This window comes from Labrus bergylta, chromosome 2 (assembly GCF_963930695.1).
Source record: "Labrus bergylta chromosome 2, fLabBer1.1, whole genome shotgun sequence".
Lineage (NCBI taxonomy): Eukaryota > Metazoa > Chordata > Actinopteri > Labriformes > Labridae > Labrus > Labrus bergylta.
The window spans coordinates 9,105,912-9,133,700 of NC_089196.1; the positions used below are offsets into that span (position 1 = coordinate 9,105,912).

General features: G+C 41.6%; 1 protein-coding gene across 6 annotated transcripts; it reads left to right on the forward strand.

Annotated features, from left to right (window-relative positions):
* Positions 1 to 350: 350 nt before the first annotated feature.
* fgfr1a (fibroblast growth factor receptor 1a) lies at positions 351 to 27,687 on the forward strand. 6 transcript variants are annotated; one of them, XM_029276858.2, is made up of 19 exons: positions 351 to 634; positions 940 to 997; positions 5,784 to 5,964; positions 12,028 to 12,270; positions 12,486 to 12,575; positions 13,815 to 13,987; positions 16,031 to 16,154; positions 17,324 to 17,514; positions 17,830 to 17,980; positions 21,227 to 21,423; positions 21,803 to 21,948; positions 22,300 to 22,421; positions 22,896 to 23,006; positions 23,612 to 23,802; positions 23,929 to 24,051; positions 24,256 to 24,326; positions 24,422 to 24,559; positions 25,244 to 25,349; positions 26,296 to 27,687. In XM_029276858.2, exons 3-19 carry the CDS (start codon positions 5,811 to 5,813, stop codon positions 26,470 to 26,472), a joined length of 2,508 nt encoding a protein of 835 aa, XP_029132691.1. In that variant the 5' UTR covers positions 351 to 634; positions 940 to 997; positions 5,784 to 5,810; the 3' UTR covers positions 26,473 to 27,687. The 6 variants fall into 6 exon arrangements, with proteins under 6 accessions (XP_029132691.1, XP_029132690.1, XP_020486693.1 ...); XM_029276857.2 differs by having other exon boundaries at positions 351 to 997; XM_020631037.3 differs by having other exon boundaries at positions 351 to 997; positions 21,227 to 21,417.
* The last annotated feature ends 102 nt before the right edge of the window (positions 27,688 to 27,789 follow it).

The window sequence follows — 27,789 nt, forward strand, 5'->3', positions numbered from 1 at the left end:
TGTCGATTTGTATAGCCAATTTGTTTTAAATATTTCTGCAGTTTTTACCCATAAAGCACATTGTAACTTGTTATTGAAAAGTTCCAGGCCTATATAAATACAGTTATTAAAGAGCAGCTGTGGCCTTTTCTTAAAAATCAGACTTAGGCCTAAATGTTAGTTTGGTATCAGCAATGTATATATTTGGCCAACTTTATCTATAAAAGTTAAGTAAGGTTACTGTCCAGTAACTTCCGATAGCTTTTGTTTGATAATGTCTGCTTTTATGTTATGTTCTAACACAGACCGGAAGTAGTCTATGTCACTCTCCCGGTCTTGACAACAGTCCGGAGGATGCGCATACTCTCAGATTTAAGGGGGGAGGTTTGGAGCAGTCCGGACTCTCGTTGTTAAACAGCATTTCTCCGCCAGGAATGGTGCGAACACTTTCTAGGATTCATTTTAACTACGACTTTTCTTGTGTTAGATCAAATCGACAGGCAACATATCGTGTCGATATATTTCGACGGAGAGAGTTGAACAACTTTTGAGACACAGTTTTCCGAGGTGAGGAGACTTCATTTCGTGGCGTTTTTTGGGATAAAAGGGGGACTACACGCGCGGTGTTCCTCCGGGATCTGTTCAGGTTAGCCAGGTGAGATAAAAGACATTTGTTCAAAGTGAAAACAAAACACAGCGTCGGTGTTTCTAAAAAGCAAACTTAAACACTGTGTGGGAAGTTTTTTGTTTTTTTTCCGCTTCGTTGATTATAGTTTTTTTTTATCAGAGTGGGGGACGCACAGTCTTTTCTCCTGTCGCACAAGTTTGGATAAAATATGAGCAAACTTGTTAGCAAAACGTCTTTATCTTGGAGTAAGTGAGCTTCGTTTACGGGCTTTACGTTTGTATACCTGGATATACAGTTTGTCGGGAAGTTTTTTTTTCTACATCCAATCTCAGCTCGGGAGTCTTCCTCATCTGACCAACACTGGCTGTTCCTCAGACCACCGCCAGTAAGGTGAGTTTGTGTCTTACTATAGTCATCTACTCTCTGATTTAGCTTCACTTAAATGGCTTTTTACCTGCTTAAGGTGCTAAGCCACGGCAATAATTTGACTGCAGTTTGTTGCACCTCTTGGCTTTTGTAGTAAATTGAACGACTGAAGCAAACCTTTGAGACGTGCAGCCACATGTTTTTCTTAGGAAAATGGTGTTAGTGTTCTGGAAACGTGGAAAAAAAGATGGGATAACGGTGATATGTTTGTATTTTTGCTGTGTGGATGATGTTTCCTGTGCTGGAACACCTCCGTGTTTGTAAATGAAAAGGGCACAAACACCAACCTTCAAGCAGAAGGCCCAATGTTGCCTGCAGTCCTGTTGGTTTTCTATCTCAGGTCACAGTAGGCGCCTCTAATCAGATTAGGTCTGTGAATTTTGGGGTGGGGGGAGTACTTCAAGGCACATCAAGGCTGAAGTTTAAAAAACAAATGTTTAAGATTGGACATGAGCGTATCCTGCTAAAATAAACTACTTTTGGTTCTGTGGATATGTGGCACTTTGCTCAACTTTGTCATTGCAACTACAACATTTGTGCAGAATCTCTGCAACAACAAAAAAAAAAAATCCAGTTTTTGTCACATTTTCTTCCCTTCTTTAAATTGTGTTCTTACTTTTCTGCTCAAACATGAAGAGTTGACTCCACAACGTGTCTCTTTCCTTAAAAACCATGGCCCAAATTACATATGCAGAAATGCACTGAGGTTAAACCACATCTTAAAAATTCTCAGAGGACGGCCATTATAAATACATCTGTCATGAAGTCTGGGTCTGGAGAGGCCAGCCTGATGTTATGTAAAGCTCTAAATGTTATGATATAAAGGAAGAGGGAGAAGATGGATGGTTGAGGGAAGCAGTGTCTCCACAGGGAGTTCACCAGGAGGGAAAACAGCCTTTTCCTGAAACCTATAATGGGAAGTGAGGAACTGTGCTGCCTATTAATTTACCCCGCTGCTCCTGTGGCATTGGGAAATAGATGTTGTAAATCCATAGAGAAATATGTTGTGGAATAAATGCTTGCGAGCTTTACGTGAGGTTAAGTTTACCGAGAAAAAGTAAAAATTTTCTTCAAAAGTTGTTCCAAAGACACGGCAGGATTAAGTGTTTCGTCAATGTGTGTCAAATGCTGATTTTAATAACACAACATTTTCTGAGCATGAAGTCTCCAGGGATAGTTTTTCTTTCTTGGTTTGCATTAGATTGGAAGTGTCAACCAAATGGTAAAGTGTCGAATGGCTCAGCATTAATTGTCTTTACATTTTGGTGTAATCTCTTTGACACCTGAGCCCTCCGTAGCACCCTCGTGGCAAACCATGAACTCCGAGAGTGAGGCTGTGTGTGTTTTTGTGAAAACAGTAGCCTTAGGGGAACGGTCTGATGCTCTTGTGTCCGCTGAACTGTGTGCACACCAGCCTGTTGCTGGCTGGGAGTGCAAAGTGAAACAGGGAGGGAGTGTGGGGGCTGCAGAATTTGGGACCTGAGGAATTTTATGCATGGATGGCAGTGAACAGTAATTATGGTGCAGGCAGTGTTATGGGTTAGGCCTGCAACCTTTGTCTTTGTATAATGAGAGAAGCTAAATGTGACTTGTGTGTTCTTATCCGTTTAGTTTAACCTCTCATATTCGCCGGATTTCACTCGTGTTACCAATTCTGAAGGATTAAAAAAAAACAGTGTGATTTTTCCAAACCTAAGCATATCATCTTAATCTTTGACAACATTAGTCAACATGTTCTTTAGTGGACTTAAACAATCCAAGATGTGTAGCCTAAATTAATATTTTCTTTTATTTTCTATCAGCATCAATTGTTCATTTAAAAAAAAAAAAGAAAGTATTTTGGGACTTTTTTCGATACTTAGCATGTTAATGGGCATCTTTTCAACAAGGACATTTTACACCAGAAGAAGCAACAACAGTAAATCTTGGGCTAGTTTTTCTTTCAGTTTGACTTCTGTTGACTCCTTGTAGGCAGTTAGTCATAACTCAAGTCTTGTTATGTTTAGACATACTGAAGATGGTTTGATTCACCAGCAGAGAAGTTGTATTGGTCATACTAGAGGACTTTCGTGTGTGTGTGTTCTTGTGCAATCTCTGTTCTGTCCTTTTTGCAATTGCTGTTGACATTTTTCTGTAATGATTTGGCCGAGTCAGAAAACATGTTTAGTCCCAATGTTGAGCCCAAATCTAAACTTCACTTCAGCCTTTTTATCACTGATTTTAAACCATGTGTGTAAGGAAGTTTACACATCTCGGATTGTTTATGTCCAATAAAGAACACGTTGAGTAGTATTGTCATTTCATTACATCAGTGTTAATCTACTACCATTTCTAAATATTTCTCAAAGTTTACCATCTGCTGTATCCTGCCCATTTATAGTCTGTAGAACTCAGTTATGAAATAGGAGGGATCCCTGCCAAACAATGTGTCCTGAGGCAGTATAATGTGACATGACACTGAATTATCACTAACAGGTTCTTGGTGACCATACTATCCGATACAGATATATTGGCCGATATCTTTGTTACATATGTTCGATCTGTAGAGTGAATGACAGTAAAAGAACTGCTAGTGAAATGCTATTTGACTGGTGAATAAATGTAGTAATATTGGCAAATATCTGAGATAAAATTAGCCAATATTCACTCGAAATGCTATATCAAGCTATAATAGTTCTGGCTCTGGTTTTCACACCTTTTTTTAAAATCTAATTTGTACAGAATTATAATCACATGACAAAAACCTTTATCTTTAAACAAACCTCTCAGATTTGTTAATGTCCAGGATGCATGCTGAAGGAAAAACATATTGGGTAATGATTAAGCTGCTTTCAAATATTACTTTGGCATTTCCCTACTGCAATTTCTTTCTAAATATTGACTGATCATCAATTTGTTAACAGTATAGCAGATCTCTTATTGGCCTGGAATATTTTTTTTAATCAGTGTTGCTTTAAAGAAATCGTTTGTTTGCTTTACATTTTTGGTGACCAAAAGTATCGGCATACTAATATATTGGTCATCCTCAGTGTAGAAGTGTGTGTGGTGTGAGGATAGTAAGAAATACCTCATCTCCCCTGAGAGGAGGTGACTAAACGTTGTATCATAACCTTTTAAGAATCTACTTCCTGCTCTTTCAATTATTGGCGGTTGTCGAGGGAACATGGTTGTCCGTTCTCCGCGGCTCCTTCTGTCTCGCAGAAAAAAGACCTTTCTTGGATTCCTCCCAAACACTGACTCACTGCTTACAGCTCTGCGATGACCAAGCTTCTTTATCCCCCTCGGACCCCCCTGACACAGCTCAGCTGCTGGAACACTGGACCATTCTTGGAAAGTGAAATTGAATTGGTTTTGAGGAGAATACAATGACCGTTTCTGTGACGAACACACACAAGCGAACATAGCTCTTAAAGGAAACCGCAGCTGCATCTCTGAACATGACTTTGTGTCAAAACATAAACCATGTTGAGGTTTCTTTGACCCTGATGTGATACAGTAATTGTTGTTGTTGATATTTAGAGTCGTCATTGACCTGATGAGTGAAAAGAAACCAGCTTTTGTTGGACCTTGTTTGACAACTCGTGAGAGCAAATGGTTGGATTTGGGGGGGGGGGGCGGTCATTTTGGGCTCAAAAAACCAACTGTTAGGTGATAGATCTCTCAGCGTGAAAATGATGGCCTAGCGGTCTCTCTCCTCAAGGGTGTCACATAACTGGCTGTAGTTTTTTGTTCTTAAATAAATTCCTCAAGGGGGGTTATGGGGGTTAGGGCCAAGTTTTAATCTCTGCGGCCAGATGCTGCAGAGGTGATGATGCGAGCAGATGTGTGTGTGTGTATGAGGGCCGCGCACTGGTACTGCTGGACTGTACATCCTTTAGGCCAGTGGTTCTCAACCAGTATAGCCTAAGGACCCACCTCAGACTCCAAGGACCCACATTTCTGATCTTTTTAAACTAATTGATAGTGAATTGATTTAATTAAATAATTTGGATCTTACCAAACATGTTACAGTTCAAAGACACAGAACAAAACAAACCTGTTTAAATAAAATGCTTCATAGACTTTTTGATACATTTTTTTTTTTTCCCATGCAGACCTTCAGGACCCATTTAAAATGTCTCTGTGACCCACTTTTGTGTCCCAACCCACCAGTTGAGAATCACTGCTTTAGACACTTTGAGTGGTTTTTGCAGCAAAAACAGAAACTCTATACAGCATTTTTTTTAGAAGTCATGAGCCTCATTATGTCTTCAGACTTCAATGGTTACTTTGAAGTTTCCAAAACTAAACATTTAATTCCTCAGAAGGGAGCAGGACATCTCACTGTTTGTTTGTCTGAGCTATCGGAGCGTTCCTGCTGCACTGAACTTTCTTATCTCTGTTTTTGTACAAGAAGGCTTGAAAGCTAAAAATTCCCACCTTGAACCTTATGGAGGGACAGAATATTCTCTTCTTCCTTACTGAGGAGTGAAGAATTTCCTTGCCTACTGAGCAGTTAGCTCTCTGGTTCTGCTTTGAAGAGCCAGAGAGAAAGCTTTTAAAGTTTTGAATGGGCCTGGTGTCCCTTTTGCATATCACAAGTTTATTTTCATCAGGCAATCCTGAATTAAACCTCCCTATTAACAAGTTTTAGCATGAAAACATTTAGCCTTAATGTTCCTACTACTTAAAACCAACCTTTTTTAAAGGCATTTATATCCACATGATCATGTTTATTTATTTGCTTTTCTTGTTTTTGTATGTGTTTCAGTCCAGCCCTGTGAATGCCCCGCTGCTGATGCCATACCGGTCTGAATGGAGTTCCAGTCGCAAAAAAGCCAGCGGTTGTAGCTCCCTCAGCAGGATGCTGATGAGGCCAACTTTACTATTGTTTCTGGCTTTATTCGCCCAAGTTTTAAGGACGCAGTGCCGGCTTGCCAACACTGATGAAGGTAAGAGGGCTTCATAACTAAAAGCTTCTTATGCTTTATTAGTAAGCTGCTTTTTTACTCCTAATTCTGCTTGCTTTATAAGTAGATATCGCATAACTGTTTGAACCCATACGCTTATTAAGCCTGACTTATCTTGACTCCCGTCCTGATAATCAAAGCTTTGTTCTTTTGTACAGGAATGTACCCTAACACAGTCCAGGCTTTGGTGGAGTCCTTTGTAGCGTCAGTGTTTCCTTCACCACCCCCATTTCAGTCTGATGTTGCTTGAGTGCAGTTCTCTGCGTCAGATGTAGCACAACTTTGTTTCAACACCTAATGTGTTTATCCAGGCTGACTAAAACAGTCTGTACAGCAAGCTATTTACTCCCTGAACGTTTGGGTCTGATGATTTCATTTAGTTTGTATGCTGAGGAGTACGACTTTAAGGTTTTCTATAAAGAATTTAACCACGTCTGGCTGTTGCAGAAGTAAAGTTCTGAAAAAGGGGAAAGAGGCACTGAAATCGAATCCTTAAAAATGTGTCCCTTGGAAACAGTCCAGCAGTGTAATAGCTGCCTGGACTTGTGGGTAGATGGGTTTGGATGTTTACACTCTTCAGTCGGAAGTGGATAGCGGCAAAGAATATGATAAAGTACAGCATTATAATTAGAGTCATTAAGCAAGAGGGTCTCTCTTGGCCTGTAAGCCCTAAAATAAACTTGGTGTGGCTGTGTTTAAGCCGACAGTGGAGCAGGGAGGAGTAAATGACTCCCATCTGTAGCCCGAGGGCAGCCCCACTACCTCGCAGTCCCTGCTCCTCTCCCCCTTTGTAATGAAAAGGTATTTGTTGTCACTGAGAGGGGAGTTAACTGCCAGGGAAACTATAAATTAGCCCCTTTTTTGAAAAAAAGGAAAGAAGATGCTACTCTAAGCCCTCCCTTATCCAGAGGATTGGGTTTCTGTAGGGAATGTTTGTCTTCTAAGGTGAGCCATAAATTTCCACCAGGGTGGGGGAAGTCTGATGCATTTACACTCCTCCCTGTTCTTAATCACCAAATGGCCAGGTACTATCTGCTACTACTCTGTGCCTGTGTGCTTTTTCCCCCTCCTCTCCCCCACTGACTTGTGCTTGGGAATGCTTCACTTTCCCCCGCTCCCCTGCTGGGTGACGGATGGCTTCAGCTGTCGACAAACAATCACAGCAGAAGCATTTGGTTGCATTCCTTTTGTCTTTGGTTAGGGAAACAAAATGCTTGTATGGAAGTGGTCATGTTTTATGCAAGCTTCTTTGTTTGTCTTGGGACTCTTTTTGTTATGTGTTGTTCACATAAGAAAAGAATATTCACTGGACAAATTCAATTCATTGAGTGTCTCCAGGGGTCACATATAGGCTGCCCACTGCCATTTTAATGACAACAGCCCTTAATTTTCCTGACCCCTATGCTCATTCAGAGAGAAAGACTTTTTTTTTTTTTTTTTTTTTACATTTCAGCATGGATGTATTTTTTATTTGTTTTTGGGTTGTTACAGTGAAAAGTCAGGAAGTTATTTATACGTTGTTCTCCGGGGATTTGTTTGACTCGATGCTCTGCTGTCAGTCAAAGTAGACGAGGCTGTGACCCTTCAGTGAAGCTCCCTCGTTCCTGAGAAAGATTCCTTTTAAACAGTGCCCAGAGGATCCAGCTCTGCTGACGCTCTGAGATCAGAAAAACAAAACATTGAACTGACTCTAAGGACTGATACATTAAAGTTTGTACCTGCCAGAGTTCATTTCAGCTCATAGAGAACCTGGTGCATTTAGTTCATTTCTATTGAGCCTGTACACTTCACTATACACACTATAAATAAATCTAAGATCAACTTCCATGCTTAGTTGTTGAGAAACCTTTGCTGAGAAATAATGATGTAAAATGAAATGAAGAGATGAAAAATGGTTTCAGATGTCTGCTCATCGATACATAACAGATTTAATGTGATTATTTAAGTGGCACTGCTTCAATAAAACTGTAATCCATATCACATGCTGTAACTGTAGCTTCAAGATGAAGAATAAAACACAAAATATCATCGGATCAACCCATAAGTTTGTACAAAGATTCATGTTAAAGTAAATAATTTCCCCCCCATCATTGCAAATATCTCACAACAAATATCCAGCTGAAGGCTGAGGAACGTTAAGGATCCCCCCTCCCCTCTGTACCATCTTCTGAGGCGTTACACAGACAAGTCGATTTCAGCGGAGCCAGCAAGGGGAGGCCTGCGCTGTGTGTGTGTGTGTGTGTGTGTGTGTGTGTGTGTGTGTGTGTGCATGTCTGACTGTGTGTGTATGTGGAAGCTCCCACAGTGCCACGCTTCCGCAATGCTCAAATGCGACACCAATATTGCGCCGCCGCGGAATCAATATAAACGTACAATGGCATGATGCTAGCATGCTGATCTTAGTTACAGAACTTTTGAGAAAAAGCAGTCTGAAAATGGCGAAAGATAGAAAAACAAGACAGATTAGACTTCATAACAGGCCAACTGTTCACTCTGTAAAACAATCTTAACCTTGTTCTGCAAATGTGGGCGTCTTGACTTTGTAATTATGTTGTTAATGTGCAGAGTTTTCACTTTATTGAGTCTGTTGTCTCTGATGTGTAGGTCAACTTTCAAATATCTGGGTTAAAAAAACTAGTGATCAATTCTTTTAGGAGGTCCTGGTATTCCTGTTTGTCCATTAGAGCCCTTGCGTGAGGCTAAATGTAGCTGAACTCATTTGAATGGCACTGAGACATCTTTGCTGTGAACAGTAATCCTTGTAGCTCCTGAGTGTTAATCCATGCTGATTGTCAGCAGCTCATTTAGGAATGAAAAGCTCCTCCACTGGAGAGCTTTCGGGAGGGGGGGGGGGGTACTCATTCGGGGAGACATTTTGGGGCTTGCTAACAGGCATTGTCCTATTCTTCCTGCTAGTTCTGTCTTTTGTCTCTTATCAATCCCCCCCTACGCATCACCCACCCCTCACTCAACTGTGGTGAAATCAGCACAGGGAACTAGCCAAAGCCAGTTACCCCTGTTTGTACCGCAGAGCCTCAACCAGCCGGAGTTCACTGCATTCAACCATCACTCCTACGAGAGCAGGAAATCCCAGAAGTCATTCACGCGGCATATTGCTTCCTATCTTGTAGTCAGCGAAGGTTCCTGAGACTGGCGCCAACTTTTCCTTTTTGTTGGTCCTGGATTTACAGACTAGTGAGCTTTCTTCCCCGTGTTTTACCTCTCAGTGCTTTCTTCTGCACTAAATTCCTCTCATGATTTGTTGTAATTAGGCTGATTTTGAGCCACGTCAGTCAATGTTTCCAAGTGGATGGAAGAACACACGAGAGACGTTCCAGATGGGTCGCTTTCTGAAAATATGCCCCTTAATCCATTTTAATCCAATCATAGCAACAGGAGGATTAATTAAAATGAAACATCCTCAGATTCAAGGGAAAGGCTTCAAATGTAACACTAACCTCAGCATGAGAAGTTGAACAAAATATATACTTTGAGTTATAGTTTGCTTAATACTTCAACCCTGAGTCAAGCAGAAATACAGTTGCTCTTTTCTTTTCTCTTGTACACAGTAGTAAGGTTGAGTAGACTAAATAGTGTTTCTTTTTTGAAGTAGGTTGTCACAGAAGCACAAATGGTCCAGACTGTGGCCTACAATAAAGCAACGTGCAAATGTAACAGCTTTTATGGGTGTTTTATGATGTCTGCAGCCAGATTAACAGCTGGGATGTTGACACAGTCTTATCAGTGGGATCTTCATTTAGAGGGCAGGGACAGAAACACACTGTCAGCCCCCCCACACACAGTGCAGGCCGAGACCTTGTGTTAAAGGCCGTGTGCAAGTTTGATATCTGCAGCCTATCTCTACGTGCCCCCCCCCCCCCCCCCCCCCCCCCCTCCCCTCGGTTTTGTTTTTGAGGAGAAAGTTGATCCTACCCCCTGGCCCCTTTTCCTGCCGGGATTAAGGGCCTGTCAGACATATGTGATCCAGGAAATACCTTTACTAGGCCCAAGTGGGGTCACCATAGCAACTGGCACTAGAACCTGCCGCTGCAGGCCCTGGCCGGCTCTCGCTTTTCTGCACATGCTCACTGCTCCCGCTTCCCTTTTATTGTTAGGAGGTCTTTGTTGTGATGGAGGGAGGGATTAGTCAGGTCTGCTGATGTTGTCCTGAGGGTTATGCTGTGTAGATATGCTTCCTGTTTTGAGGATGTGCGTGTACAAACACACTGTGGGCTTTGAATGCAGCTCCGAATTATCTCATCTGGGGAGATCGCTTACAGCCAGGCATTTGATTAGCTAGTTCAAAATGTGTTGTAATAATGGGGAAGGGACATTATTGGAAAGGAGGATGAGAGAAATGTTGCACTCGATGTTACACTTCTGCAGCAGGTGGTAACTTTGTGATGCTACCGGAACAAAACAACATAACCATTGCAACCGGAGTTTAAACAAGAAGTCCATTAATGCATAAGTCAGCTGTTTGAAAACTGATTTACAATCACAGTTGTTATTCAAAGGCAAAAAATAAACATTATTCAGACGTACTTTCCAAATGTGAAGATTTTCTGCTTGCCTCCATTTCATTTTCATTTGATTTATTTAAAGGCCTTTTGGAACAACTCCTCTGGATTATTGACCTTTTTCTAGCAGTGTGAAATAATGCAACTTGTCTTTTTGTTCTTGCTGCTGTTTTTTCCAGCAACTACATGATGTGCTTATAACTCCCCTCCTCCGGGCCCTAAACCCAGACTTTTAAGTCCTATTGGACTCTAATGTTTTATTGAATAGAGTATATTATCCAAGGGTGAAGATACTTGCTACTGAAAGTTATCGATAGTTGCAGCTCTAATATTATGACAGCTGAACAATCTGTTGAAAGGAGACAAGAAATTTGTTGGGCAGGGGTTCTTGTTGCATCTGTTGTCCTTTGGGTTTTTGACTGATCACGTCCGAGTGAGTTTTGGTTACATGCAGGAAAACATGCAAGGTGGTGAGTTAAAGAGACAAAATGCAGCAAGAGAAATGCAATCTCTAAACCAAACTGCTTTAGTTTGACGATTTCTTTCTGCATTTTTCTTTGATTTTAAAAGGAAATTTTCCAAATTCACATAGAGACATGCGTGGCATTGGAAGGAATCTTCTCTGGACCTAAAACCACTATAGAAAGTATTATAAAATACATGACCAGAGCTTGGAAAAGGATGTAGTGCAGAGAAATACATTATCTGTGAGCTTTCACCAGTGGCCCTAAGATGTTAGCTGTTGTTCATCCAGAGACTAGATCATCATCAGATGATGGCCCATAGATGCAGCCCTAATGTCCACAAACGGTTGTTGCTAATCAGAACAGTGCACGCTGTTTGCCTTTTTGGCATGGCTGTGATATCCTAAAGCAAGAATGTCAAGTAAGTTGTCCGGTGCTGATCTTAACCTTTGTAACTAGACAAACAACACCATTGTGATGGACAGTGTGTCAGCATAATCAGGTTAACCCCTCCCTCCTTGCAGACTCTGTAGTCATTTAGAACAGGGGGGCTCAGGTGTCTGGCTCCGCAACACCTTCCCTTTCTTCAATCCTCTAATTGAATTTCACCTTCCTTTCTAAAGTAGCTCCCTGCCTGCCTGACGATGGGGCCTTAACTAATTTGGGAGATGATTTAATTTGTGGGAGAGGTAAGGCGGGCTGTTTGCAGGGAGGAAATCAAGGGAGGACTTTTCTGCTGGACCCTGTTTTATGATTCGAGCACCTTCAGATTTTTCTTTTCTACAGAACAGACACGGCTTGGTTTTGTTTTAGAGCTCTGAGAACAATTCAGACACTCTGTTCCCATCAGTTATCAGAGACATCGTGCAGCTCGTTTGGGTGTTAGCCATCCTGTTTTTTTTAATACCATGACTGACTCGTATTTTTAATAAAGCTAGTTCAAACGTTAGACCTTTTTTTTTTTTTTTTAAACATGTTCACATTTCCCTTTTTGATGCTAACAATTACACAAATGTCTTAGCTTTTTGATGGAAACCATATCCTGTTATTTTCTTTGGCAGTGTCATTGGAAACACAGCCGGAGCTCTTCACGCTTTACCCCGGGGATCGTCTCGAGCTAGAATGCCCTGCCAAAGACTCCCTCCATGCCGTCAACTGGACAAAGGACCATGTGGCAGTAGTGGACGGAGAACACACACGCATTCGTAATGGACAGCTGGAGATTGAGACAGTGGAGCTGACCGACTCCGGTCTGTACGCCTGCACCACCTTCAGCAACCACAGCATCGTCTTCAACGTCACAGGTAAAGACGTACAAATGGGACAGATTTGTGTTAGCCATTTTCTTCATTTGAAGTGCTGTTGGTAAAATGTGCGTATAAACTGTACAGAATGTCAGTAGTGTTGTAGGGTTCATTGTTGTCACACATATCCTAAAAACTGCATTGCTAACACATATGATGTGGATCTTTTAAAATGGAACTGTATTTGACCTCACTATAACTTTGTATTTACCTAGTTGACACCCTGGCCTCCAGTGAGGATGATGATGAAGATGAAGAGTCCTCATCGGAGGAAGCCAAACTGTTGGGGAGTCAGAAGCTGCTGCGTAAGTGTGCCGATCTCCTCCCGTTACTAATGCCACTGCAACAAATGGTCATTACCCGCTTTCCCCCGTGTCACAGGGTGATGAGTAATTGTCACGCTCAGTGATTTGAGAGATTTATGATTCAATTATGGGTCTGCCGTGTGTGTGCGGGTCACATTTGGGTGAATGATTTCACTCTGAATCAGAGGGTTTTTCACTACCTCGGTGACAGCTCCTACATGAGGAATGTCCTGCGGTGACTTGCTGTGGTTAACCTTAGATGTCTTCGAATTTGTCTATTGAGCAATTAAAACACTCAGGCTCCATCATCTGGCTACTGCTGCCCACTCTGCCCACAAAACCCCAGCAGAGACGTTTGCTCTCAAACACTCAGAGCTCTGTTTCGGCCTTTCACTCAGGAACAGTGAAGCCACAGACGTTTCAGAGATCTATTTTCTTTTCATGCAATGTACAGCTTTGCAGGGCTGTATGGGTAAGGACCATGTGACTTTAATTTAGAAATGTCTATTTTGGAATCTGGAATTATGTTATCCATCCATTTTTTTTCATTCTTACGAGTTTGAGGCACATTTTACAGGAACAATCGGGGTTCATGATTAAAAAAAACACAATTTCCTTGTTCCAAAACTATTCCTTTTATTTTTATTTTTATTTTTAAGCAAATAAAATGTTTCCATTTATACACATTACTAGTGTAAAGGCCTAAAGTGAAAAGAAGGCGGTGTTGGGGCAGCTGTGGCTGTGTTGGTAGAGTCTCTCAAACAAGAGTTTGGGGGTTCAATCCCCAGCTCCTGCAGCTACATGTCCGATGTGACCTTGGGCAAGACACTTAACCCGAAGCTGCTCCCGCTGCTATGTCGGCGGCGTACTAATGTTATTGGAGTTAGTCAACATACATAGCAGCCTTTGCCATCAGTGTGTGAATGGGTAGGTATGATCTGCGGTGTAAAAGCGCTTTGAGTAGTCAGAAGACTAAAAAAACACGATACAAGCTCAAGTCCATTCACCATGTAGAGCCATGAAAAAATATACATTAAAATATATTTTTGGGACCCTCTCTAAGTTAGTACTGGTATGTATTCTTCCAGAGGGCATTGACTTATATCCTTAAGAAACCGAGTTGTAGTTCTACCCTTTAGTGTTTCAGATATTACTCAAAATGTTTAGTTACTCTATATCGAAGATATTCTTCTATAACCTGCCATTGTATAACTTCTTTTGTCTTTTTTTTGTGTTTAGCAATGGCCCCACAATGGGCTCATCCAGAAAAAATGGAGAAAAAGCTTCACGCTGTTCCGGCCAGTAAGACTGTGAAGTTTCGATGCCAGGCCAGCGGCAACCCTACTCCTACTCTGAAATGGTACAAAAACGGGAAGGAGTTCAAGAGGGACCATCGCATTGGGGGCTTCAAGGTAAACAATACAAATATTACGTACTTTTTAATCCTCCTCCTCAGATTCTTCTTTGTGACCAGAGACCCTCCTTAGCATTTATTATTCAATCACTAAAAGTGAAGATGTGTCAGTGATCTCATCCACATCGTTGAGACCCCCCCCCCGCCTCCCCAGGAGTAAGAAACACTTCCTGTAAGTGAGACGCAGAGGCAAGTTTCACGTTTGACCCTAGAAACAAAGCTAGATCAATCTCAAAGCCACAAAAAGGAACACTGTCATAAAACTAACACCTCCAGGTGGGCAACCTTAGCCTTCCGTTTGGATGAAGATAACATTGGCTGTCCTCATTTTGGGTATCGGTGGACCATTTGATTCTGAAATGATATATCCACACAGCTCTGATACCTGCTGTGTCTGGTGTATGATGCATGGTGTGTGATTTCTCTTTGTAAACGTCTTCCTGTTTCCAATGTGACCGTAACTGCTGATAAAACTGTGAGGTTGTAATAGTTGATAGAGATGGTTTTATTGCACTTTCTGGATTTACTTAGCAGAGCTGTGCACCGGATCTATTATAAACCAGTTTCAACCATCAGCGCTTGTTGTACAAAGCGTTGTTTTCCACTTAGAGATAACACAATAAATCCCTTCTGTTCAGGTTAGATGCTCTGGAAAGAAGTTCAAATCTGTTTGTTCTTCTGTAAAATACATCTCCACATTTGACCTAACTGCTAGAAATTCCTCAAGTTACAGTTTACCATCTTCAAACTCTGAGAGCCTGTCTCTGTTCTCCACTTTGTAGAAATATAAAAAACCATACATATCATAATAAGTAATGGTAACTCTGTATTGGATGTCTCTGAATATAATGTTTTATGTACTGGGAATGTCTGCATCAGTGTCAGTTGGCCAACAGGTGTGCGATGTGTGTTAAGATAGTCCCCTCCTCCTTCCCTGCATCTGCTCTTCCCATCAAGGTGTAGGCCAGTCCAGCCTTGTCTCGTGCTTCCCCAGCACATCTTTCTCTCCAGCTGGGACACATTTAGGAGTTTCCTCTCAGCTGCCTGCTCCCTTCGCCCCCACCCCCACCTGAGCCTCCCCACCCAGCCAGCCAGGCAGCACACTTCACCATCTGGCTGCTGCTTTTTTCTGTCAAGGTGCAGAGGTCTGCATCAACGGCAGTGGACGTCTCTCATCCCTCCCAAACTTTTTGCTTTTATGGCCGGGCTTCTATTGTTCATAAGGTCTGCATGTAGACGTCGGAGGGAGGGTATAATGTAGACCACATGTATATGAAGCCAAGCACAACACATCTGGCAGCAGGCAGCTGGACTCCTTCATCACGTTTTTTAACCTAAATGAGGGAAACTGTATGGGCTCGCTCTCTGTATATGCATGTTTGATGTTGCCATTGCCTTGAAGGTCTGTCGGTTAATCACACACTGCCGGTCTTGGCAGATTTATGGAAGAAAAACTATAACATGTCTCAGAAAAAAAAGCCAGACATCAGTCAGTGCTAATAAGACAGGTTGGGGCAGATTTATATAAAACATGTTTCGATTTTTTTTCCTCTGGCCTTTGTGTGGTGGGGCAAAGATACACTGTTTAAAACGCCGGATGGTGTCACAGGAAGAGGGAGTAGTGAGTTGTCTTGTTATCAACACATCAAGATCATTGACCTTGTTAGGCAGGGCTTTAAATTGAGCAAAATTTAATTTATGGCAATTTATACTGGAAGAAAACTGACAGAGAAAAGTGTCTCCTTTGAAGTTTTGCAGGATTGCAGTCTTTAATGCAGTTTAGTCTCCCTGCTGGCCTTGATTATCTTCCTTTTTACTAATAAAATTATAGCTTTAACTTTCAGAACTGGCACTGTAAGTATGTAGAGGTATTAAGTTTTGTGTTGCCACACACTGAAGGTAAACTTGCTCAAGAGTTTGTACACAGATACATCAAACATGTTTTTCTGTACTATGTTCATTTTTGACCGTTAGTTTTTATTGTATTTTATGGCCTTTGTAAATTAACTTTTCTTTACTTTTTTTCCCCCCAAACCTTTAGGTCCGTGACCACGTGTGGACCATCATAATGGAGTCCGTAGTCCCCTCTGACAAGGGAAACTACACCTGTGTGGTGGAAAATCAGTACGGCACCATTAACCACACCTACCAGCTCGATGTAGTCGGTGAGTGTTGACTTTGTTCATGTTGTTGGAATGAATAAACCTCACAAGGAAATCTTGATGTGTTTTTTTCTTTATTGGTGAAATAACACAACAAGAGAAAATGTTGAATGGAAGACAAAGTGGAAAAAAAAAGGGATAAGAAAATAAACGATGAACACGCATAACAACAATAACGTCTCAGTATTGTATGGATCATGCAAGATGAGTCTAGGAGTGGAGATAACACTTTAGTTAATAAAATAGATTGAGAAGTAAGAAATCTGTGTTTTTGTAGGAAATGTTGATATCTATGTGTTTTGGAACAGTTTGCATGAAGAGTATGAGAATTGCATTTGGTCTTGGGGTTTAATCACCTTCTAACTATTAGAAGACTTCTTATAATTCACCAAAAACCCACAACAGTACACCTGATTGAGCAATCAAAAGCCTGCTCTCTTAGTGGTTCATCTTGGTCTTCTCTTGTCAGACATCTAATAGATTAAGCCTGGTTACATGTATCTTTAGTGATCATCCATGTCGAGGATCCATGTCGAGGAAGTGATAACTTTTCTGGGACCTGTTCTGTCACTCTACACCATCCGTTTTTATAAATCACAGTCCTGCTCCCTCCGTCCCTGATGTCCCCTTGGCTTCCTCTGACCTCAGCAGAGGGGCTAGATGCTGATTCATGCTGATGAGTTGGGAGCAGCTCCACTGAGGGGACAGTATTTAATTGCTTAGTCCCCACAGAGACTACTCGGTCAGACAGTATTGGACAGTTGACTTTTTGCAAGATCCCTAAGTTTACCCTTTTCCCAGTCTTTACAATGAAGCACAAGAATATTTAATTTCATAGAGAGAGCATGATAGCACAGGCAACATTTATCAGGAGAAGTAGCTACTTAACTCTCCTTATGCAAAATCACAGTGTCAGTTTGTTTGTTTCTTAAAATATTATGCAGCATCAGATCAAATTATAAAGGCTGCCTTGTCTACTGTTTGACTTGGCCATTTCCAGGAAAACAGCTATTGCTGGACTGAGGTTTTATTTGGCTTATGTTTAAAAATCAGTGAGCGGTTTTTACTTTTAATTCATACTACATGTGTCTATCTGTGATATCACATGTTTGCTCCATTGCTAAACTTCTACTCTAACATTTGTGTGTGTTTTTTTCATGGTGGTGTTGCAGAGCGTTCTCCCCACAGGCCAATCCTGCAGGCTGGCCTTCCTGCTAATCGCACCGCCTTGGTGGGCAGCGACGTGGAGTTTGAGTGTAAGGTCTTCAGTGACCCCCAGCCTCATATCCAGTGGCTGAAGCACATCGAGGTCAACGGGAGCAGAGTTGGTGCTGATGGGTTGCCGTATGTCCGTGTGCTCAAGGTAGGGGCTGACTGTGACAAATCCTGCCAAATCGGCACAGATAAATCCGATGTATAATGCTTAAAAAGAAAAGAGAGCAATTTAGATTATATATTTTCATTAAATGCTAATTTATTTTGCCTTAAATTCCCAATTTGTTTGTAAAACAGGTCCAAAGTGTATTATTTAAAAAAAAAATAACTTTATTTCACTGTTGCTGTAACTATAAATGTATCAAATATGATTGAGAAACGAGCTTCATGAATCATGTACAGTATTTTGATCCTGTGTCTGCCATATTTTCCCGTGATGCACATGCAATGTTTTTATTTCCAGCATTCTGGGGTCAATAGCTCGGACGCTCAGGTGCTGACCCTCTACAATGTGACAGAGGAGGAGAGCGGAGAGTATATATGTAAAGTGTCCAATTATATAGGAGAGGCCAATCAGTCGGCCTGGCTGATTGTCAACAGATATGAGCCCACAGGTAACCGACACGCAGCCGCACAGGGACGACACAGCGGAGACGCTTCCAGCTCCACCTGGAAAAAAACTAGGGCCATTTAACTCGAGACAACTTCAGCTGTTTCTCTCCTCCCTCCCTCCGTTTCTCCCTCCCTCTCTCCTGCCTCAGTGCTCCTGACTGTAAATGACGCTATGGAAAATTCCCAGCAGAACAGTTGAAAGTGTTTATTCTCAGGTTTATGTTGGACTCGCTCTCATTCCTGCCCCATGCCTGTGCTCTGCCCTCCTAATAAGGGCCTCTCTTACCATCTTCTTCTATTACTTTCGCTCCCTTGCCCTTCAAAGTCCTCCTTACATGCCTCACAGCCCCCCCCTCCCAAACTCCCTTTTGTTTTTTTCCAGCTGTCCTCCTGTGCTCACCTATCTCAGACCTCCTGTTGTTTCTCTAATGCCAACATCATTTGCAGAAGTATGATTGTGTGTACAAGTGTGTCCTGTTCTGCTGTGGAGTTTTCCATGTTGCCCATCTCTTGCATGTAGAGATGAGACTGAGGTATTTGATGTGGTGATGGGTTTGGCCCAGTTTTTGGGTCCAGCAGCGCAGACTCAATCTAACCAGCTCCTCAACTAACAGATACCGGGGAAGCAGGGAGGCTCTCTCTGATAGAGTCCTCTGCAGGGGCTCTAGGTGGTGTTGGATGGCGGAGGAGAACGCTCCTCCATTCCCTCTTCTCTTTCAGAATCCTTTACTCATGGTTCCCTTTCCCCCTCTTGGGCCTCTTGTCGGGTCTACTTCCTTTGTTATTTTCTAGACCGCTGGCCTTAACACCACGGACAAGGAAATGGAAGTCCTCCAACTGAGAAATGTGTCTATTGATGACGCTGGGGAGTATACCTGCTTGGCGGGCAATTCTATCGGGTTCTCTCATCACTCTGCATGGTTGATCGTTTTTGAAGGTATCAGTGGTTCTGTCTCTCTCCTATGTTTCCATTATTTTCTTTTACTAACTCCCGCCTGACTCTGCTTATTCACATTTTGCAGAAAAGGGTCTTGTTTTTAGACTCTATTTTTGTTGAAAATGTGCGAGGAAGGCAGGGCAAGCTCCAAAGTACTACAACTCCTCCTCTCTCTGTCCTCAGCATGGCTCCTGCTCCATCTAAACTAGATTTAGATAGAGGAGTTTGGACCATGCTCTGATGTTTCTCAAATGAAATCAGAAAATGCCAAACAACATAGAAGCTGTCTGCTACCTGTGAAACCATGACAACAAAAATCTAACTCGAGAAAACAGAGCAGTAGTGTTAAAAATAAGCAAACTTAATGGTTTCAGCAAGGTAGTAGTTCTCATTTAGAGACGAGTTGTTTGGCAGCTCTGATCAGATTTCACTTTGATCTGTCTCCACCGCTCTGCTCTTTAACCGGTGTTTGCTATTGATATGGTGTAAAGCTGATTTTCTTTGACAAGCATCGCAAATGACATGTATCCCTGATGTCATTTCCTGCTGTGAGCACAGCGGCTGGCTCTGATAATTGGCTCTCTGTGGTGGATGTGTCTCATTCCTGAGGGTTGGAATGGGCATTTATCCAATTATCAGGCAGCTTGTCAGTCAGCCTCACACAAGTGCAGTTCACTTGTGCTGCTGGTGTTGGTTAGGGGTGTAATGGGGTACTGGAGTTGGTATGGCACCCTTGGTTTGGGATGCTTTGTTCTACAAATAGAGTTTCCTGCTTAAAGTAGTTGGAGTTGATCTCCCACCAACAGAATGTAATTCATTTTGAACTATTTATTAGTGCCAATGTTCTTCTACAATTAAATAGAAAAACTTATCTTGATGAAATTCTAGATGGAGGAAAAGGAAACTAACCCAAAAACAGTTTTATAGAATTTATTATTATTAAGAGGAAAAGCAGCATCTCTGTTATACAAACAAACGTTTTGAATTGCAAAAAAAGTAATCGAGGTGTAAGTGCTCCTAGGACATATTGTCCCTCTGAGGTAGTGTTGTAGTCGAGACCACACTATCTGAGACCAGAATGCTCTGAGACAAGACCAAGACTTCTAGGGATAGAAACTGAGGTAAGACCAAGACCAACGCAGGGCCAGGACCAAGACCATAAATAACCATGAAAATCATCATCTTGGGTACAGGGTGCGTGTCACTCAATTAGGCTGTAAAAGCGGGAAGGTTGCGAACATAACGGGGGGATAAAAATCAAACTACAAATTAACTGAAGTTATCAGGTATTTTAGAAAGGGTTACTTTCCTTCTTATCACAGTAATGACGTGGAAAAATAGCCTCTCAGTGGTAGTCTTGATTTAAAATCCTTAAAATTTAAGCACTGCACACTGTTGTTTTTTTTTTGAGCATCGCACTTTAGACAGTGCATAAACTTTCAAGAATAAATACTGAAAAAATAAATATATAAAATAATAAGTACTGCTTCATTGATGACCTGAAATGTCTAAATGTGTTATAAACGTGTTTCTGAAATGTAGTTCTTTTGCACAAAGCCACATCCCAAACCAAGGTATGCACCAAACTATGTATTCATTAACATGGTGTCCATTACATCCCTAGAATTGGTCTAAACATTTGGTGTTTTCTCTAAAAGGGAGGAAAAAAACAAGATCTGATTTGGACTGTTTTCTTGCTGTAGCTGTTTTCTCAACCTAACACATAAATAGAATATATTTTAAAAAACACTGTTTTCCAGCACCAACACAGGTTTCGATTAAAATGTCTTAGGAACAGAAGTGAAAATTGGTTAACACATGTTTTTAAGTTAAGCAGTTAAATGACTTTATTGAGCTTAAGCTTTATTGTACACTGCTTTTAGACTTTTAAGTAGATTGAAGTGTGACTTATATTATTGGATAAAGAGGAAGTGATGTGCCGTGTGACATTTTGATATGTAACTGTATACAAATCAGACCCTTTGAGCACCATTGGACTCTCCATTTATAAAATGTTTATAATTCATATTGGTTGGTCCCCGATCATTTCTCTAATGAGAAACTAATTATTTAGTGATCATTCATATTTGTCTCAAAGAAATGAAACTAGCAATACACTCTTCCATATGTTATCGTGTCCAAGGCTCTGGTTTTAATGCAGCTGTGTGAGTTTGTGTGTGTTTGTGTGTGCCTGTAAAGCATGCGTATGTTTGGCTATAAAATCACACCTTCTATGTTAGTTTGATTTAATTGATGACAGCTGACCTCACCCCCCTCCCTGCCCCGCCACCCCCCTCCTCCCTCCATCTAGCTGTGCCACACAATCCTCCAGCCAACCACACCTACTTGGAGGTGGTCATCTACTGCGTGGGCTTCTTTTTCATTGCCGTCATGATCGCCATCGTGATCATCGTTAAGATTCGCACCTCCTCCAAGAAGAGCGACTTCAACAGTCAGCTGGCCGTCCACAAGCTGGCAAAGAGCATCCCACTGCGCAGACAGGTAACAGAAAGTAGATAGGGGGTTCGGAATATTTACACCTTTCCATTTCCTCTTTCTCTCTCTGCATGACATATTTGACTTTGATAACTTTGGAGCTTTTCAATTTGTTGAGCTGTTTGGCTCATTTGTAAATCTCTGCCGTGTTAATCTTCTAACAGAAAACTAAAAGCATGCATTTAAAGACATTTCAGGTTCATTTTAGCATTTACCTTGAGGTGTTGGACATCAGGTAAGTATCAAATCTAGAAGTATTTGGTCTCCATAGGTATGACATGGTCATGTTGTAGTTTTTGTTCTCTTTTGGTCACACTTTTCTTAATAAGCTCTTAAATCTGTTTTTTGATCCACTATGAGGGGAGTAATGTCCGTGTTTTTTTCAATCCAGGTGTCTGTGGACTCAAGCTCCTCCATCCACTCTGGAGTGATGCTGGTCCGTCCCTCCCGCCTCTCCTCCAGCGGATCACCGATGCTGTCTGGGGTGTCTGAGTATGAACTACCCCAGGACCCTCGCTGGGAGCTTCCTCGAGACAGGTACGTCCTGGGAAAAAAAACGTATTAAAATTCTAGGGACAAGAACAGTGGCTATCCAAGAGAGAAGTTTCGTGAATCAAATATTTAGTCTGATGGACAGAAGCCATCATTTTGACTCAAAAAGCTTATGCTGAGGTTCCCTCTCATTGGTCCCCTTAAACTGCATGATCACAATGTGCTTGTACAGAGCAGCAGTGAGTAAAAAAATGTAACTCTAACTCAAGAATATTGTCCTAAATTGATGTAGGCATATATTGAAGGTCAGCTAGACAAATTGAGAATTACTTTCTTTGACAAAACTGATGAAATATATGTGTTGTTAATGTCTTGTGTGTCTTTTCCTTCTTACAGACTTGTTCTTGGGAAGCCTCTGGGTGAAGGCTGCTTCGGTCAGGTCGTGATGGGTGAGGCTCTGGGCCTCGACAAAGAGAAGCCAAACCGTGTGACCAAGGTTGCCGTCAAAATGTTGAAATGTAAGTCCTTTCTTTTTAGTCCTAAGAGCTTATCTTATACCTGGATCTTGCACAGAGTTGAGCTCTTCAGAGTAATAGATTTGACAGATGTCTTCTAGTCCCTGGAGTCTGGACTTGAGGTTCTAACACCACAACTGTAATGAAGAGATACTCAGATACATCTGCCATTGGATCTCAGCCACTGTGCAAATGGGAGAGCAGAGTAAAAATTTACGAGAGCCCTTGACATCCCATATAAAACAGTGTTCATTAAAGTGCACGGAGGAGTAGGGATGGAGGGGAAAGTAGCATTTATTGTCCAGTGCTTTAAGTGCCTTTCCCCAGGGAGCATTTTCCAAGACAAACACCACACAAACTTTTAAAGTAGTGAAAAGTTTCTAAGATATCATTGTGAGGCCTTTTTGGACCTTTTTAACAGCACTAATCCACTAATTACCCCGATTTGATTGTTTTTTTTCTGCCTTTCCTCTGTAGCTGACGCCACAGAGAAAGACCTGTCAGACCTGATTTCAGAGATGGAGATGATGAAGATCATCGGGAAGCACAAGAACATCATTAATCTGCTCGGCGCATGCACACAGGATGGTAAGACCAGACTGCTCTCTCTCAGTGCTCTGCTACTGACCTGCGCTGATCTCTTTTGGCCCACACACACACACACACACACACACACACACACACACACACACACACACACACACACACACACACACACACACACACACACAGTCTTTCGCCCACTGTTGTCCCTCAGACGAGCATGAATCTTTCTTTTAGAAAAGTGTAGAAGCGCATGATTAAACGATTCTGACACCAGCTTCCGTGTTCTCAGTTTGAATCGACCACAGCTGCTGCCATTTCTGTTCAATCATCCCTGACGAAAAACTGTATAAACTAACCCCTCATGACCCTGCAGAGCGCATCGCTCTGCTGCCTCCGCACTGAAACACAAAGCTCTTTGTTCACTTCAGTTTATTTACTAACTTTATCTAACTTGACTATTTCTTTTTATTCCAACCCCTGATATAAAGTATTTTTATTCTCTGCTCATAAGTGCAGGTTAACTACTTGGCTTAAATCCAGAGCACTAGGATCATTTTGATAAAGGAACCCTTTTATATAACAATGCTTTATGTCATGATGTCCTTCTACGATGATTCATGTTTTGTATTTCCTTCAATTGTCTCCAGGTCCCCTTTACGTGATAGTGGAGTACGCCTCCAAGGGAAACTTGCGGGAGTACCTGCGAGCTCGTCGCCCGCCCGGCATGGAGTACTGCTACAACCCAGACCAGGTTCCTGTGGAGAACATGTCCATCAAAGACCTGGTGTCCTGTGCTTACCAAGTGGCACGGGGCATGGAGTATTTGTCCTCCAAAAAGGTAAAGACAGATCTGCATTAGAAGACTTCTTCACTAAAAGCAAGCGCACATGACTTTGAACATTAAATATTCACACTGATTCCCAGAGTTCAGTTCAAGTAATCTCTGTTTCTGTTATCTGTTAAGTGTATCCACAGAGATCTTGCTGCTCGCAATGTTTTGGTAACCGATGACAACGTGATGAAAATCGCTGACTTCGGCCTGGCAAGAGATATCCACCACATCGATTACTACAAGAAGACCACCAATGTGAGTATCCTTTTGTGTCTATTTTGTGCTCTCTGTGGTCGTTTCTGTTTGTATTATTCCTTCCTGCAGACATTTAAACTAACCTGAATACCAATAAGCAGAGAATATAAGCACATCTAGTTAATGAATATGTTGCTGTAACGTCTTCATAACAAACCTGGGAGATGCTGAAACTGTTTGAAAACCTGCATACCTCTCCTACAGGGCCGCTTACCAGTCAAGTGGATGGCTCCTGAGGCTCTGTTTGACCGGATATACACGCACCAGAGTGATGTGTGAGTATCACACATCTTTAATTTTCCAATCCAGTCTTGACGGAACATTTTCTCGTGCAGAAATGTAAGATGCTCCGCTCTGTCTCTGTCTGCAGCTGGTCATTCGGGGTGCTGCTTTGGGAGATCTTCACTCTGGGAGGCTCTCCATATCCCGGAGTCCCAGTGGAGGAGCTGTTCAAGCTGCTTAAGGAAGGACACCGTATGGACAAGCCCTCAACCTGCACTCATGAGTTGTAAGGAAATGTTTTGAATCTACTGTGTCTAAATTTTCCTGGAATTCTTCAACAAAAGCTTGTAGTCGTAACGTTAGAAAGCATTTTCTCATTTTGGAAAAACTAATTAGAATGATAAAATAACCTTTATATGCTGACACAACTTCATATTTGTTTGTTGTGATTTTTGCTGAGACGTCAAAAGGATGAATATCCCACATGAGCTGTTCACGATGTTGCGAATATTTGTCCCACTTTGACATTAGCTGAATACAAATTAAGTCTATGTTTTACTGTTTTGCGGTCACAATCAGAATGAAGTCTCCATCTTGAAATCATTTGTGCCTTTTTAGTAAATAGTTTGAAAGTCAAAGATGATCTACATGACTCTTAAATGAGTCTCAGTCACTGCTGTGACTCATGCTCTGCCCAAGCAGTTGGCATTGATATTTATATTACTGCTGTTGTATATCAGCAATGGTGCTTAGCAACATAATGACAAACCCTACCACTGTTTGTGTGACAGCTAATAAAACAAGATATTTAAAGGTTAAGTGATCCCCAGTGAGCACATAATGTTCAGATTTTCTGTCACTTTTGAGCCACAGACAAACCACAGGAATTCAATAACATCTAGGGTGTGTGGGTTTATTTTAAGGCCTGATTATCATGACAACTCAATTGTGAATCTCTTACTCTTTGCAGGTACATGATGATGAGAGACTGCTGGCATGCTGTTCCATCTCATAGACCAACATTCAAACAGCTGGTGGAGGACTTAGACCGCTGCCTGGCCATGACATCCAACCAGGCGAGTCCTTCTCACTTCAAATTGAAGAATGAGTGTGTAACTTGTATTTATGCATCCAGACTGTATAGTCTTCATCCGTTGGTTTGTCAACTGCATAAATCAAGCTTCAAATTTTGCATTCAGCCACCACCACGTGGGTTGTCTGGTTCCAGAAGTTGCATTACTTAGAGGAGTGTGTGGTGATGGAGAGGAGCGAAGGGTTGGCAAACACCAAGATATCAGAGTGTAACAGCCTGACTAACCTGTATGCTGGTGAAGGAAGATGGCTGTCCTTTTGTTTCCCACATAGTGATGTTGTATATGTGGTAGTGGCTTACTCAAGCTTACCAAGTAACTCAAAGTAACTGGTCTTCTGGACACTTCATCTCTCTTTAATCTATCCAGAAAGCAATCCACACTCTTATGAGATGGCCAACAAATAAATATGTGTACTAAGCATTAATTGAGCAAACAAGACAGGTACAGTTACTTGTTTGTTACAAAATATCAAAACAATAATACTATGGTTTCCCTCCCGGTAAAAGCTCCATCCCTGACTTCTTGGACGAACAGTTGAAGCCATCAGAATGCTGGATTTTTTTGTTAGTGTTGATGCCCGAGATGTCAAGTGCTGTGACTGAAGTTTCTCAATTGATGATCTGCTGACAGCCAGCAGGATCCACCTGTCACTCAAACTAACCCCGCCCCTAACATTAAGGCTTAAGATCATTATAACGAGGATTGGCTAAATGAAAATGAACTCTGTTCAGTTTTCATACATAGAGGAAACAGTTTTGTTTTCTGTAGCTCATTTCTCTATCAGGCTATAAACATGTTTATTTTTGTGGACACTCGAGGAACTGCAGTTTTTTGCACTTCTGCATTAGCTTCATTTTCAACACTGGAGATTGCTACAAGGTTAGAAATTAAATGTTTCTTTTTGTTCCTCCCCATATGTCTCCTACAGGAGTATTTGGAGCTGTCCATGCCTCTGGACCAATACTCCCCCAGTTACCCGGACACACGCAGCTCCACCTGCTCCTCGGGCGAGGACTCTGTCTTCTCCCACGATGCCGGAGCAGAGGAGCCCTGCCTGCCAAAGTTTCCCCCTCACTCTAACGGAGCGGCTATTAAGAAACGCTGATACCTCATTTCCATGCAGAAAAAAAAATGGACACTTCCTCCGCTCCCTGCCCCACATTCCCAGAGATGAAGCTAAAAAAAACACTGGTGCTCTGTGAGAAATGAGCTCAGAGGACACCTTGAAGAACTTGTCAGATCACATGGTTTGACATCAAGGAGCAGATCTCTGGTTCTTGGCGGTGCCCATGTTTTTATGGGGCTCTTTGTATTTACAGGAGTGGCGGTTTGTCAGGGTGTCAGAAAAAAAACATCCACTCCTCTCTCTCCACTTTGGGCATTTCTCCACATGAGAGGCACATGGGAGGGTCAGGAGAATCAAAAAGGACTGACTGTGATTGTGTCAGGTTTATGTTTGTTTTGATGTTTTTTCCCCTGCACGGTTGTTTTGTCAGTAGAGACGGACAATGTTCTGCTTTTCAGACCAAATCCAGAGAAAAAACTCCCAACGAACATGCAGCAATGTGCTCCACTGCTCTATTCTTGTAAATACAGTTAGAAAATTATAAATATGAATATATATTTACATTGTACTCTTATTTTTATTACCATAATTGATTTATTTTCTTTTGTACAAGGATGCTTTTGTTTGATCTATTTTTAATATAGTCTGTAGGGGCAGTTGTTACATGAGAATATCGTAAAAATTGATGAGGATGAAATGGCCAGTTTGTTTTTGCTTCCCCTAAACTTACTGCATAATCATCAATGGAATATATATATATATATATATATATATATATATATTGGGTTTTCTATTTTTAAACATTACATGATTTTCATGACACAACCTTTGAAACAGCGTGACTCAGTGTTTGGGTATCTTCTCCATCAGAGGAAATAGATTTATAAAAATTTGTGTTGGCTGTATGACTGCGTGTGGGGCTGACTGTCTGTATCTGTATGTGTATGACAGGTGTGTGTGTGTGTGTGTAAAACTTTATCTTGTCCCATTCAAGATTGTTCACTTACATCAAAGATGGTCACAACTCTAAGTGTCCCAGGTTGTATGCCCTGCTGTACGCCATGGAATAATTATCTTCAGTCAACATCATGCACTTCCATTGTGCATGCCTCCCATGTGATGAACTTTATCTTTTGCTGTAAATGCTTTAACAGGAGTTACACTTGCTGCCATATAACTTCTGACGAAGGGTTGCAGAACACGTATGTCATCGTAAAAAGGATTACATTAAATAAAATGCTATTGAAAAACAAACTGCTAAAGCTTTCAGAGCTTGAACTTAACTCCATAAACGGCTCTATAAATATCGAGATTTTCATGTTTGTGATGTAAATCATGTTTAAAGAGATGGAGCGA

Excerpts from the sequence above, each read along its gene's own strand:
- fgfr1a (XM_029276857.2), top strand. The coding sequence starts at position 5,811 with ATGCCATACCGGTCTGAATGGAGTTCCAGTCGCAAAAAAGCCAGCGGT. Across the intron at positions 5,965-12,027 it reads GCTTGCCAACACTGATGAAG|TGTCATTGGAAACACAGCCG; the intron begins GTAAGAGGGCTT and ends TTTCTTTGGCAG. Across the intron at positions 23,803-23,928 it reads AGTATTTGTCCTCCAAAAAG|TGTATCCACAGAGATCTTGC; the intron begins GTAAAGACAGAT and ends TTATCTGTTAAG.